Below are 15067 nucleotides of genomic sequence, written 5' to 3'. Positions count from 1 at the left end.
TGTTTTGGATTATTTTTACCAAATATATTTAAAGTATATACAGTGTTAATTTGCTACATGATCTTTCATCACAAGGATGCAAACACAGGAATAATTTGGTTAAAATTGCAAATCAGGTGAAATTCCAAGGCTACCCAAACACTCTCTTAGCAGGGTAATGTAGGAAGACAAACACTGATAATGTGCTTTACAATCTGCTGCTGCTGAGGGAAGGGGGAGAGGTGCATTCCAAAGGTGGCTCTTGGCTTAGGTGGATCCCACAACACCCAGCAACTACAAGAAGGTCACCAAATGCAAACCAGGACACACAGGACTCTGCCATTATTGCAGTTTTTGGCCGGCTGCTCAGAAAAGCTCACTCCAGCTTCAAAACTAAAATTCAAAAAGGCCAAAGCCATCGCAAACCAATTCAAGTCCTTCTCTGGTGTGCCCTGAAGGTCTCCGAGACCTGATTTGCAGAAAAATAATAATGAAGCAGTCTCAGCTGTTCTTCTTCAGTGTCACAATTTTCACTTCTTCTCTCAGACAATGAGATCCCTTTGTCAAACTGAAATAGCTACAAATAATTTACAGTTTGTGTTTTCTAAATCCACCAAAAAAGAGCAGGCTCCTTCCTGCAGCCATGGACCACCACATTCACAGTTTCACCACGTTTTTAGTCACCCAACAGCTCCAGATTTTCATATTAGTATGGAAAAAGTTATTTCTGTTCCAACAGAACATGGGGACATAATTTCCTGTCCATAAGGTGAACAAACAACTTACCTCTATCTGCTTATCTTTGAAGATGTTGTTGATGCTGTTGTTAAAAGCTGCTCCAGAAAACATAGAGGTTATTGGGTATGTCAAGTCTAGAATAGTCTTAAATACCGAGTTCATAACCTAAAAAAGAAAAAAAAAAGGCACTTCAAAGGTCAGAATGCATAGGAATATGTGCATTAAGGCTGCAATTCCAGAGACATCCCATTCCAGAGTTCAGTGCCCACATGATGGAAGCATCACAAGTGCAGAAAGTGTTGAGGGGACAGAAATACAACTGCAAAACTGACAACCAGGAGCTCCCTGTGTGGTAAATTTACATTCAGAAAACCCTAAAGCAGAAGCAAGCCCTGCAATAAAGCTCTGCAAGAAGGAGCATTGCTTCCCCTGTGCCCCCAAACACCCCAGGGCAGTGTGCCCAGCACAGCCCTCAGCCGAGGCCACGGGTGCTGCAGCTCCATTCTTTACATTTTTTTTCTATTAAAAAAAGATGTTCTGAGTTGTCTTCCTCCCCACTATCCTCCCCACAGCACCTGTGTGGTTCAGTGTTGTGGGAAAGAACCATAAATCCATGGCAGGAATTGCTTCATCCATCTCTTCTCATTTGGGGGTCACACACCATTTTTCTCCCAGACTTAAAGCTTTTCTCTGCCTCAATGGAAGCATTTAGAAAATCATCTCTGGGATTCTCTGGGACTCCAACAAGGTTCAGTCAAGCACACGTCAAAGAGCTTTAAACACTTTCTGTGGAGCAGGGTCCATTATTTGTCATTCCCAAAGTCAGTTACTGGGATGTGTTATAGACCCAGCATTTAACTGCTGCACACTCAGCACCAGCGAGGGAAACCAAACCACATCAGGTTTCTGAAAGCACTGCAGGTCCCTGCACACCAACCCTTCTAGCACACAGATCCTGGAATTAAGCTTTCACAGATTCCTTTTATCTCCATTTCAACAGCATTATTACACCTACGTACTGACCTACAAGAGAAAATGATGAAAATCCCTAAACTTCATGGCATTATGGCCACAGTATTTGCCCATAACTAGGCCAGTGCTGTCAAATCCTAATAAATCTTAACAAAATTCAATGTTTAATATATGACACCATACTCAAAATGTAAAAGAAGACCACAAGACCAAATTAATTCCTTTCAAATCAAATAGGATTTCACTGGATGAAATATTTCCATGAGACGAAATATTTTCTCTCTCTACGTTCTCTGTAATTTAACAAACAACTTCTCAGAGATCAGGGCACCCTTCCCAGGCAGACACATGGAACAGCCTCAAACCTGCCAGCTGTTAAAGCAGCTGTGAGCAACATCTGGCCTTGCCTTTACTCTGGCAGTGATTTAAGAGCAGCAGGATCAGCCTACATTGTCATGTCCAGCTGCTTTCAAATTTCTGTCAGGGATCTGCCCAGAGAACACGAGTGCAAGGATAAAAAAAAAGATCATTAAGAAGGATGGGAACAGGAAGTGTGGGAGAATGCAAAAGGCTGAGCACAAACCCAAGGATGAAGCTTCATTCACATCTTCACTCTGGGTTTGATGTGCTGAGGACAGTGTGCCAACCTAACTATAGACTGCTACCCACAGCTTCAGAGGAGATGGAATTAGTGCTGCACCTAAAATAGGGATCAGGTCTCTTCAGAATGATTAAATCAGGGGAAGAGGCATCTACAAAGAGCCCTTTATTTAATACTGAAGAAAAACCTCTCCCACTCAACAGCAGCTTCGGGCTTCCCCTGTTGCAAATGATATTTATGATGCTGAGCCTCCACATTTCACCTGATCCTGACAGTGATCTTGCCCATGGACAAAATACTTCCAATTAATGGTTATTTCTTAATATTCTAATTTCTCAGAGCTGGAAGATGCCCTTTAGCTGAAGCTGATGGCCAACAGCCTCCCTCAGCCTTCCAGGAATAGCTGCAACCACCTCCTGTTCCCCAGATAAATTCAGTTTAAAGATCACCCTCTGGGGAGGCAGAGCCTTCTGGCTCCTGCTCCACTTCCTACCAGGAGCTCTGGCATCAGCTCCAAGAGTTTCATCCCCTGACACCACCAGGATGGGAAGCCCAGCCCTGAGCCAGCTCTGTCAGTGCTCTCAGGGCTGGCAGGTCATGGAATAATGGAATTTTTTGGGTTGGAAGGGACCTTAAAACTCATCTCATTCCACCCCTGCCATGGCAGGGACACCTTCCACTGTCCCAGGCTGCTCCCAGCCCTGTCCAGCCTGGCCTTGGGCACTGCCAGGGATCCAGGGGCAGCCACAGCTGCTCTGGGCACCCTGTGCCAGGGCCTGCCCACCCTCACAGGGAGGAATTTCTTCCCAATTCCTCATTAACTTCTCATTAACTTTTATTACTACAGCCCTGCTACAAGATGAGCTTTCTTTTTTAAAAGACCCTCAATCCTAAAATAATGTTTAAGTGACCCTAGAGTACAGAAAACTTCAGCAAGGAAGGGACAAGTTCACAGACCAGGGCAAGAGCAAAGGCATGTGATGATGGACAAGAGGAATTGTCATCTCTGGCTCTTTTGTTGTTTGATGCAGCATTGTGGCAAATTGGTGTGAAAAGCCAGTACAATCCCAGGATTTTTCAATGTTCCTGACTATTAAAAACCCCCAAGGTTACAGGAAAGCTTATGCAACAACAAAAATTTCAACAGATCCAGTATTTTTTTAAACTACTCAAAAGATCACACAGTGTCTTCTCAGCAATCACCTATAAAGCTTCAATAAAACAAGGAAAGGAATTCCCACAGAAAAAAAATGTTAAATCAATCCAATAAAAATATAACTATGGGCTGGATGAGAATTGGCATGACAGGGAAAAAGCAAGGACTGATTTCTGGCCAGATCAGCTCATTAAAGCACAGGATCTCCCAAAGTACAAACAGAGCAGGGTCAGAGGCAGAACCTCCTGACTCCCTGGTCAGAACCCCACATTTATTTGAGCTGTCAGTGCCATCAGACAGTGACAGGCAGCAAATGGTGGCAGTGTCCCAGCCAGCCACCCCCCACCCCCATTAGGAGCAGTGTTTTAGCCCCACACACACCAATAACTGTATTCCTTTCTAAGAATATTCCATCTTTGTGAAATATTTCTACTTTGAGATATTAATCCTCCAATTAAATAAAACAACAATCTGCAAACACTAAAGCTTTGCTTGCTCACTTTGCTGGCAAAATAGAGGTGCAGAAGACACAGAGAGACAATAAACAGTAACTAATCTGACTGGGAATTTTCATAGTTCCCCCTGTATTTTGACAAGAGTAATTTTATTTCTTCACTGCTTCATTAGGTGCAGAAAACACATCCCATTAAAAATATCCCTTCTCCCAGCACCAAGTGTACAGCTAGAGAGATGCCAATTGCTAAAAATACCAAAAAGAAATAAATGCAGGACAAACAGCATCCAGCCTGATGGATTAAAAAGAGAGATAAGAAAAGCTCAGAGTTAACTAATCCATGCCAATGAAGACATTTCCCACGTGGCCCCAGGCTGCACTCAGCAGTATCCTTGAGCAGCTCAGAGCTGCAGAGGAGCAGGATCAGCAGGTCCTGGAGCAGGGAATGCTCCAGCCTTTCTGCCTGGCTGCTCCTGGGCATCTCCTGCACAGCCACCCCCAGGGCTGCTCTGGGGTCAGCAGGGAAGGTCCTATTTGGCAATCTGGGAGTTATCTGGGGGATATTTCAGCTCTCTCACACTCAGATCTTTCAAGTGGATCTTCCAAGAATTTCCTAAAGACCTCCTGGCTGTTTCCCACACACTGGGGCTCCTTTCCCAAACTCTGCACACTGTGATCTTGGAGAGGGGATTTCATGGCTCTCTTCAGTTTGCAGCCATTCTGCTGGATGCTGCTGGTACCCTTGGGAAGGGCAGGCTTTGCTTTTGCCCTCCTCAAACCCTTAGACAATTTCTGGGTCGGACATGGACCTGCAAGAACACTCATGGAAGTCCTCATGAAAGTCTATTCTTCATTAATAAGATGAAATGTTTGCTCTAGCAGAGGTCAATCACTTCTCTCACTACTTATTTGCAGGTTTCAACACCTGAAACAGCCCCAGGCCAAAAATTGCCTTTTACCTTGTGAAATGTTCTCAGAGCTTTTGCAATTTATGCTCAAAAGTTAATCAACAGATTAAATGCCTTCATTTCATCTGATGTACTCCTGATAAAAGTGACTGTGATTCCAGCTCTGGCAAGCTCCAGAACACAGTCCTGAGAAGCCCAGGAAACATCTCCAGCTCTGCCTCACTCCCTGCACAGGGCAGACCTGACAAACAGCAAGAGAATCCTCTGGACAAAAGCACAGAAGAAAATTCCATGGCTGTAGCTTAACCAAGAGCTGGGAGAAAGGGCAGAGAGCCCCAGAGTGCAGGGGCTGGGAAAGCACTGCAGGGAGGCATCAGCACCCATTCAGATGCTGCCCTGGGAGCACAAGGTGGGAGAGAGAGAGAGCAAGGTTAAGGGATGTCTGACACAATTCAGTGCAATTGGCTTTATGTCTTTAATCTTGAGCCTCCCCCAGGGTTGTGATTCCAGCAAACTGCTCTGGATCATAAACAGTTTATGTTTTGGGTGCTTCCCAAGCCAGCCAGGCACAGGCACTTCTTAAATAAAAAACATAAAATCCATATTCTTCTGGCAAGCAGTGATGGGGAAGTGAATCAGTCCCACAGCACTCTGCCCACCAGGACAGCACAAACATCCCAGGGCCTCTATCTGCATTTCAGTCTCTCACACAATCCATCTCCCCAGAGACAGCTTTTGTTGCAAAGCCATGGCAGATTAGAGGATCCTTGGGAGACATAAACAGTGCCCACAGGCCACTGACAGGGCCCTATTTCCCCCTGAAACCCAAGACCTAAGACTCTTAATCTTATTTATAAAATTCCCTGTGTCATTTCAATTTCAGTAAGAAAATCTACAGGACATGTGGGGTTGATGTGAAAAATACAAACTTGCAACCAGCAAATTTCAGAAAGAACCTCACCTTCAGTCAGTCTGAACTGGTGTCACCTGGGATGGTTTTCATCCAGCATCTGATCAATAAATAAAACCAAGGCCAGGCTGGATGGGGCTTGGAGCACCCTGGGATAGTGGCAGGGGTGGAATGAGATGATCTCTGAGGCCCCTTCCAACCCAAACCAATCTTTGATTCTATGATAAATAAACTCACCCAATGAAGTCACTATTTAAAACAACCTTCCCAAAACTCGGGTTAACTTTGAAAATAAGCTTTTGTTTGTACTAAATATTGAAGGTTAGGAACTTCTCCTGACCCAGAGCCCAAGTGCTGTGGAGTGCACAGGCAGGACCAGGAGTGACACATTTGGGAGTTATTTAGAGAAGGATTACCTCTGTCACTCAGTTCCACTGACACATGACAGCATGTGAAAAAGAGAGAGAATTACACAATAGAGAAACACATTTGTTGAGAGCTGGAAAGGAAACAGGTCCCAGCACATAAAAGAGAAGATAAAACAAAGATAACTGTAGGTGAGCACACTGAAACAACATCACTGTGCCTTGACAGCGTGACCAGGATTGGTGCAGAGCTGAGCCAGGCAGCTGCTTCCTGCTCCTTGGACATGGAGCAGCTTTTCCAGGTGATCCATCACTGCCAGGAAGGGCTTGTTCTGTGGCACAGACACTGAATTTCACAAGGCTGCACCTTCCTGGGGTGCTGCTCATGCCCTGCTGTTCCTGGGCCTTGCTGCACTGGAGGAGGGAAGCACAGCATTCCCAGTGGGGGGAATTCAGCATTCCCATGGGAGGGAACATTCCCAGTGTTGGGAATTCAGCACTCTCATGGGAGGGAATTCAGCATTCCCATGGGAGGCAGTTCAGTGTTCCCAATGGAGGGAATTCAGCATTCCCATGGGAGGGAATTCAGCATTCCCAGTGCAGGAAATTCAGCATTCCTGTGAGAGGAAATTCAGCATTCCCAGTGCAGGAAACTCAGCATTCCCATGGGAGGGAACTCAGCATTCCCAGTGCAGGAAATTCAGCATTCCTGTGAGAGGAAATTCAGCACTCTCAGTGGAGGAATTCAGCATTCCCATGGGAGGGAATTCAACATTCCCAATGGAGGGATTCAGCATTCCCATGGGAGGGAACATTCCCAGTGGAGGGAACATTCCCAGTGGAAGGAATTCAACATTCCCAAGGGAGGGAATTCAGCACTCTCAGTGGAGGAATTCAGCATTCCCATAGAAGGGAACTCAGCATTCCCAGTGCAGGAAATTCAGCATTCCCATGGGAGGGAACATTCCCAGTGGAAGGAATTCACCATTCCCATGGGAGGGAATTCAGTATTCCCAGTGGAGGGAATTCAGCATTCCCATGAGACAGAACATTCCCAGTGGAGGGAATTCACATTCCCAGAGGAGGGAATTCTCACTCCCAGTGCTTACCATGGCCCACTGGCGGGCTTTGATCCTCATCTGGTTGTAGCTGCGCTCCTCGGCGTACAGGGCGCTCATGAAGGCGCCGATGGACGTGCCCCCGATCATGTCCACGGGAATCCCAGCCTCGATCAGCGCCCGGATAACGCCCACCTGGGAGCAGCCCCTGTGCCGGGGAGGGAAGGGAGAGAGCCACTGTCAGCCAAGCAGTCATTGAAGGAGTGCAAAGGCTGCTGATGAATGGTGCCTTCTAAGGAAGCCGAGCCCGCGCCAGCTGAGCTGCCAATCTCTTGCTAAACAAGCCCCAGTGCCAGGAACAAACATTATGAATGCAGGAATCCTCCCAGAGACTCCAGAGGATGCGAGGGAACACGACCACGCAGCCTGGAGCAGTGGGAAAGGCAGGGAGATGACAGCAGCCAGGAGCTGAGCTGGTGGACGGGCGAGGGGAACGTCAGCGTGGATTTGAGGGAGCAGAGCCTACAGGACCCCCCAAAGCACCCAGGAAAGGCTGGAGTTCAGAGCTCTTCCCATCAATTTCTTTCCTGGTGATTCTCCACAGAAACTGAGCCAGCCTGGGGTACTGGGAGGGGGCACCACATGGATTAATAATGAATTTGAAGGTGGAAACAAAAGCAAGCAGAGACAAACAGAGATGAGAAGGCAGAGGTTGAGTCTGCACACAAACCCAGGAGAGGGACGGATGAGGAGGCAACTTTTGTGTCATTTGAGGATGACACAAATTCCTTCAGGAAGGTAAACTTATTCCTTGATTTCAAGTGTAGAAGGAATTCTGAGCAACAATGGAGACAGGTGATAAACAACAGATGAACCTCAGTGCTGATGGGACAAGAGGAAACCAGAAGCAGCAATGTTCCTGCAGCAAGCAGCTCTTATCCAGCTCTGCTCACATGGATTTGGGAACCCCTGGGGATATTTCCTGAAAAATATTAACCTACTGTTCAAGGTCAAGTGGCAAATCAAAGAAACCAGAATACAACAGAAGACTTGAGAACACACAGCCAGGATGGGCCAGCGTTTGGAAAACCATGAGCAAGCTCAGATTTCTCACCCAAAAAAGAGCAGAACTAAAAAATGACAGAGAAAAGCACAAAAGGTGACCAGAATATGGGATGGACTTCACAGGAGGAGAAAGCAAACTGTAATCACTGGCTGGGGAAGATCCTGACTGATGGGAAACATGCAGGGTCAGCAATGATATCACCATGCAGAGATTTTAATGGAAAGGAAAGAATTTGCAGACAGGTGTACATAGAGCACAAACTGGGGAAGCCACTGTTACCACATGCTGGAGAGGTCAAATCACAAATGGATTTAAATGTGGAAAGGATGAATCAAAGGTACCAGGCTGTCAGTGGCTACTAAACATGACAAATGGGAGGTGTAAGCTGGTGTTCAGGAGGCTCAGAAGTTGCTAACTGCTGCTCCCCACCACCAGAAATGAGAGAGCAGAGGTGGAACCTTTGATCTGATCCTATGAACATCTGATCACATTGATCTTTTAGGCCCTAGTGGGAGAGGGATCCCTGCCTATCCCTCAGAACCACAGAACACTGCACTGGAGGTGAACTGCCCTTCCAAGCAGTCCAAAGCTACAGCCTCTGCTTTCCAATGCTTTGTCCAGTGAATAAGAAGCATTTTTGATTGGTTCATCCCACCTGGATGGATGCTTTGCAGTCTAGGCCATAAAGCAGTAAAAAAAAAACTTCCTTTTCCCATTTTCATCCCATTTTCTGTCCCCCACAGTTTGCTCTATTTCCATCCTCCTTCCCCTTGCTGTTTACATCCTATAAATACTTGCTAACAGCTGCCAAGTCCACCGTAGGTGTCGCTTGGCCAAACTACGCTGAACACATTCTTTCCATCCAAATAAATCCCCTCCAGCTGCTGAAATGCTTTGGGACAGGTTCGTGGTTATCCTGGGTGTAAATGACTTCAATGACAGATCTGTGCTGCTGCAGTCCAAGAGCAGAAAATGGGTCATTTCACTTTCCTCCCCAAATTCCCCTTCTCCTCTTGTCCTACTGCTTCTTCCCACAAGATGCCCTGAGTTAAAGGAATTACACTTTTATCCTGCCCATTGTTTTTAGGCTTTTAGAGTGCAGCTATTTTGGCACTCTGCTGCTCGTGCCCGGCACTTCCCCACAAGGAGCAGACCCTTCCCTGCACCTCCTGCCCTCTGCACACAGCCCACATCAGGTGCCTTTCTTAGGGCACCTAAAGGACCTTGAAGTGAAGTACCTTAAAGCATTTCCTGCTTGGAGGACAATCTTAAACAGGCCACGAGTAGCTCTAGACTGGATTCCCTCCCTTGAACTGTTTCTCCTGATTCACACACCCATAAATACAAAGGATTTGATGTGAGCACTCTGGATTGTTCCTGTTTTGCTGCATGATGCCTTTGCATGAATAACAAAAGATCATTATTACTTTTATTGGCAAGTCATCCCCTCCTGGTGCATCCACAGAGCACCTGCCAATACCCCACTAATGCGACAGCCACAGATCTCCAACACATTCGCTGATCACTAAGCAAGATGGGAATCAAACTCCTTTTCTTGCTTGTAAAAAAACCTCCCATAAGCTGCCTGACTAAATTATGTTTCATTTATACACAACCACAAAGCTGATTCTTCCAACTCCAACACCCTGATCAGGAACATTCCTGGAATTTGCAAACTAAATCCTGAAAAAAGACAAATGTGCCTGAGCCCCCCATTTTCTCCAGGTACCACCTGACCTCCTGAAAGATAGAAATCGGGATTTTTTTCCCCTTTCTCCCTACAGCTTTAGGCCATCAGTGCCCCAGCAACATTACTACATGGGACTTCTCAACAACTCCTTGCAGTTGGTTCTGTCCTGGGCACTTCCCAGCTCCACAAACACAGGCAGGCTGCCAGGGGAAGTGTGTGCCAGCGCCCTGCCAGGCACTCATCCCCTCTGACAGCATCCCTGGGCTCCCACAGAGCTGTACTGGGCAGCTGCAAACTGAAAAGGAAAAGAAATTGAAGCCAGGAGCAAGATCCATGTTAACAGCCAGAGGACTAGTGCAGAAAAAAACCCAGGGATTGTGCACTTCTTGTAATACCAGGCCCAATTTCACAGGGGACGTGTCCTGATTTAGGGAAACGTGGAAATACAAGTGCTGGGCAAGAGGAGAACAAAGGGAGATGGATAACTCATGCCAGTGCTGTACCTGCTCAGCAGTGACAACATGGGACAGGGAAAACCTCCTGGTCACACAGAGCTGAATGTCACTCACTGCAGAGGAAAGGGCCAGAGTGTTGTCACACGGGAGCAAGGAGCACCCCAGAGAGGGAATGCACACTTGGAGCTGCACATGCAGCTCCTCTCACCCTAGAGCTGCCTGAAGGAGCAGCTGGATGGAGCACCTCCCCTGGCAGGACTAGCACTGCCCTAGGAACAATGATCTACAAGATGACTTTCAAATAATTTCTATCAGAACCCAAAGATTTGCCCAGGAGGTGCAATCAGTATCTGAACAGAAACTCTTTTCCATTGTATTTAGTGCCTAGGACAGGCCTGATTCATTAATGCCCTTTGCAGAGAGCTGAACTAGCATGACCCAGCTCAAGGAGGAGCTGGAAGCCAGAGCCAGGCTCTGCTCTCAGCCCTGCCACTGCCTCAGCCTGACCTGAGCAACACAAAGCAGGGGCTGCTCTGGGCATCAGCTGCCCCAGGTGCTGCTTTCTGCACTCACCAAATCATGATTCCCGTGCTGAATGAGCCTCCAGAAGCTGTGCTGGCTAAACTCCAACACCATTCCTTGTTTTCTACTCATGGTCACCAGGAGGTAACTTGGTCTGGTCAGCTGGACAAGAGGAGGCTGAGGGGAGCCCTCAGTGCAGTTCCAGGTTCCTTGTGAGGGGAGCAAGAGGGCCAGCTCTGATCCCTTCTCTGCATCACCAGGGCCAGGAGCCAGGGCACAGCTGGGGCTGGGCCAGGGCAGCTCAGGCTGGAGCTCAGGGCAAGGCTCTTCCCCCAGAGGGTGCTGGCACTGCCCAGGCTCCCCAGGGAATAGGCACGGCCCCGAGGCTGCCAGAGCTCCAGGAGCCTTTGGCCAGCGCTGCCAGGGATGCCCAGGGTGGGGTTGCTGGGGGGTCTGGGCAGGGACAGGGCTGGGCTGGGTGATCCTGGTGGGTCCCTTCCTGCTCAGGATATTCTGAGATTCTGGGAAAGAAATGACTACAAACCAGGGAGAGGAGTTATAGGGCTGAAGACCTGCTTCCCTAAATACCTCAGCCCAGCACACACAGAGAGCTCAGCCTTTCTGCCAGAAGGTCTTACAGGAAAATTCCTGCTGCTGAAATGAGCCCTTGCTTTCATCCCCTGGGGAAGTGCTGCTGGCATGTGACTGTAATGCACGAAGGCCAGAGCAGAACTGATAAAAGGAAAATTCCCCTGTGAGCCGAGCATGTGCCAGCCCTGCACGTGCTGCCAGAGCTGGGATGAATCCGGCTCAGGAGAAGGCAGCCAGTGCAGCAGGACCCCCCTGATCAGAGTGCCAGCAGCAAGGCAGGCTGTCCTCCTGCTCAGGGGCTGAAGGAAACACAGTCAATACAAACCCACTGTTTTGTGCCTCAGTATTTCCCCCCTGAGCCACGTTTAACACACCAGCAGGACACTGCCTGTGTCTGAAAGAACACCCCGAGCCCGGGAGCAGCCAGAGGGGACACCCAGTTTTCAGAGCATGGCTAAGGGGACAGCCAGGCAAGGCTGCAGCTCAACCACCTCCAAAGTCCATGTCAGCTGCAAAATGAAGCTGGACTCAAAGAGGAATCCAGACTCAGCAGCCCCATCCCTCCTCCTAAGTGACTCAGAGGATGAAGGAGATCTCCCTGAATGCTCTGAAGAGATGCTGTTTCCTTTGGCTAAAGAAGGATTAAGGCCATAGCCGCTGCAGAACTCTGCTGTGTCTCCCACCAAAGCTGCCCCAGAGTGGGACACAGCTTCCTGGCCCTCCTTCCTGATGGAGTTACCTGGCAAAGGAGGCAGAAAAATAGAGAAATTGTCAAGGCGACTTTATTAAGCTCCATTAGAGCCCAACAAACCTGAATTAAGATACCCTCAGAACCTTAAAACCCCTGAAGCAGCAAAGCCATAAAACCAGCTTTTCCCTGGAAGGGCTGTCCAGCCCTTCACAGGCTGCTCAGGGCTGTGGTGGAGTCCCCAGCCCCAGAGGGTTTGGAAAGCCACATGGATGTGGCACTTGGGGACATGGGTTCATGCTGGCCTGGGCATTGCTGGGGGGAATGGTTGGACTCTATGATCTTAAAGGCCTTTTCCAACTTTAACCACTCTGCAATTCTATGAATTTGTATTTACCATGTCCACTTTGGAGATGTGCAAGTGGTGCCTTGGGCAACCACTGCCCCAACCCTGCTGTGAGCACAAAACAAACTGAAGGTGCCTGAGCTTCCAAGCCCACAGGACTGGACAGCACACCCTGAAATCCACCATGTCCATCACACAGGGAACCCTGGCACTTCAGGGATCCCAAAACAGGCTGGTGACTGAGCCTGCAGCTCTCAGAGCACTACAGAACCATTAACTGAGGGGTGGTGGTGGTTCCTTCTTGGAGTCATTGTGGAGGTGCTCCTTGTACTGGGGAGAGTGGAAATTGGATGTTATTCATGTGAAAAGCTACATGGAGTGGCATCAGGAAAGGTGACATAAGGAAAAGCCTCTTTACACAAGCAGCAGCACTTTTTGGTGTGTTCTGTGACTGATCCTGGCATTGAGTGGTTGGTTCAGTCACTGGCTCAGAAATGGAGCAAGTCTGCTACAAGTTGCAACTGGACTATCTCCAACTGGCACCTTGGAGCTCTTGCAGTAGCAGCAATATACCCAAACATTGCTTTGAAATCTAATTCCAGTTGTATCTTTCCAATAACATTATTTGCCAGCCTTCCTGACCATAAAACTTCCCAGCATCATAAATCAGCCAGAATTATTGCAGTGATTTTCTGCCAGCTCCAAAGGAGCACAGCACCCAGACCCCTGCATTTCTGCAGCCGTGGTTCTATGTGTGCCCTTACAAGGAACTTTCCAATCTTGACAACATTAATGAATTATTAATCAACAAAGCACCATTTCTAAGCTAAATAGAGGGAATAACCTCACATTACTGGGTTCTCATCCTAACATCCAACAATCAGCAGGATCTCTCCCAGCAGCTGCCCTGGAGGAAGCTTTTTCCCTTCCACAGCCCACACATATTGATCCGGAGACTTGAATTTTTCTTGTCTTCCCTTCCATTAACAACAATCTCATTCCATCCTCCCACTTAGCTTTGCCCTTAGATTTCCACCAACTCCTTAAGCCAGAGCTCGGGAGCCATTTCCCTTTGGCCTTGCCATGCTGCAGAGATCACACCCTGTACCAGGCAGGCACATCAGGCAGAAAAAGCATCTCCTATTCATCACAAGCCCAGTGAAATCCCCTTCCTGCAAGAAAATCCAAACACAATGTCCTTTTATAGCCCTGATCTTGTTTCTGCTTTATACACTAACTTTAGAACAAGCTTTAAACAAAGAGATTTGTGCCTGACACAGAAATAAATGAACAAAATGTGTTCAGCCCTTCCAGGAGAGCTGTCAGGGCTACCCAGCCCTGAGGTGTGAAGGGATGCAGGAGGAAGGCATTGGAGGGGAGGAAAAGCACAGAATAGTCAAAGTAAATTATAAAATGCACCAAGGTTTTTGTTTTCTGATCCCAGCTGGCAGCAGCATGCTCAGAGAGGGCACAGGAGCAGGGAAGTGGCTGAATGACAAACTGCACCCACTTGGGGATGTCACAAAATCCTGTCCCTTACTCTGAGCCAAGGAACAATTCAGTTATCATCTGCAAAGGAAGATAATTTCTTTGGATAACAAATATATTCTCCTTCCCCACCCCTCTGAGACTTATTTATTAAAGCCCTGCAAGAACCCATTCTGAGCACAACATCTGGGAGCTGCAGAAATATGACCAAAGCATTCAGAGAACAGAACTGAGAATTTACTTTTTCTTAACAGGAAAGCTCACTGCCCAGGTAGGGCTGGACAGAGATTCACCAAAATCACAGCAGTGCAAGGACTGTACTCCTGAAAGCACAGGGACTTGCCTGGAGAGCTTTACAGCTGCTCCATGGGAAGTGAGACAGCACATCCTTTTACATCAGATAAAAAAAGGTGCAAAACCAACAACATGAGCTGACCCACACCTCCACCACCTCCTTGTTTAATTTCATCTGTTTATCAAGGCACTGCTGTGAACAAATGACTTTGGTGGGAAAGACTGGAGATCAGGACAGAAGAGTCCAACTAAACAACCTGCAATTAATTTTAGGGTTTTTTTAAGCAATACCTTTGAAGTCAATGACTCCCAAGCTCCTGCTGCTTGGAGGGTTTATAGAAGCTGTTATAACCTTCAACCTCCTGGCAGATGGAAGCAAATGAGCAATTACAGAGGTGCTGCAGATGGGAAAAGGAAAAATCAGATCATTAAGCATTCATGGGTGCCAATCCATGTGATTTTGTGGGCACGTGATGACCCAACTGTTCCACAGCTCTCTGAGCAATTGGCATTCAGGTCTGGGAATCTGGGAGCAGCCACAGGCTGTGCCTTTCCCCCAGCTCACAGAGGCAGAGCTCTGAACTCTGCACAAACAGGATTTAATCATGATGAACGTGCCCAGGACGGTCCCTCCCTGCAGAAATCCCAGCAGAGCCTCTCAGGAGCAGTGAGGCTGCAGCCTCTCCCCAACCATCTGCAAAGACAGAGCCCGAGGCTCCCACAGGAGCTGCAGCCATGTCTCAGGAGCTTTGCTCTACGACAGCAAATAAACTCACTGATTTATTT

At 47.8% G+C, this 15067-nt stretch overlaps 1 protein-coding gene across 2 annotated transcripts in view; it reads right to left on the bottom strand.

Moving 5' to 3' along the window:
• PNPLA7 (patatin like phospholipase domain containing 7) overlaps positions 1-15067 on the bottom strand; it is a 137894-nt gene that overhangs the window by 23017 nt on the left and 99810 nt on the right. For both annotated transcript variants that reach the window (XM_064394089.1, XM_064394090.1), the window contains exons 27-28: positions 7193-7349; positions 766-882 (exon numbers count right to left, since the gene is read on the bottom strand). In XM_064394089.1, coding sequence (XP_064250159.1) covers positions 766-882; positions 7193-7349 — 274 coding nt within the window. The remainder of the gene's footprint in view (positions 1-765; positions 883-7192; positions 7350-15067) is intronic.

The sequence above is a fragment of the Passer domesticus genome, chromosome 18 (genome assembly GCF_036417665.1).
Source record: "Passer domesticus isolate bPasDom1 chromosome 18, bPasDom1.hap1, whole genome shotgun sequence".
NCBI lineage: Eukaryota > Metazoa > Chordata > Aves > Passeriformes > Passeridae > Passer > Passer domesticus.
This window is presented reverse-complemented; position numbering and strand designations above follow the sequence as displayed.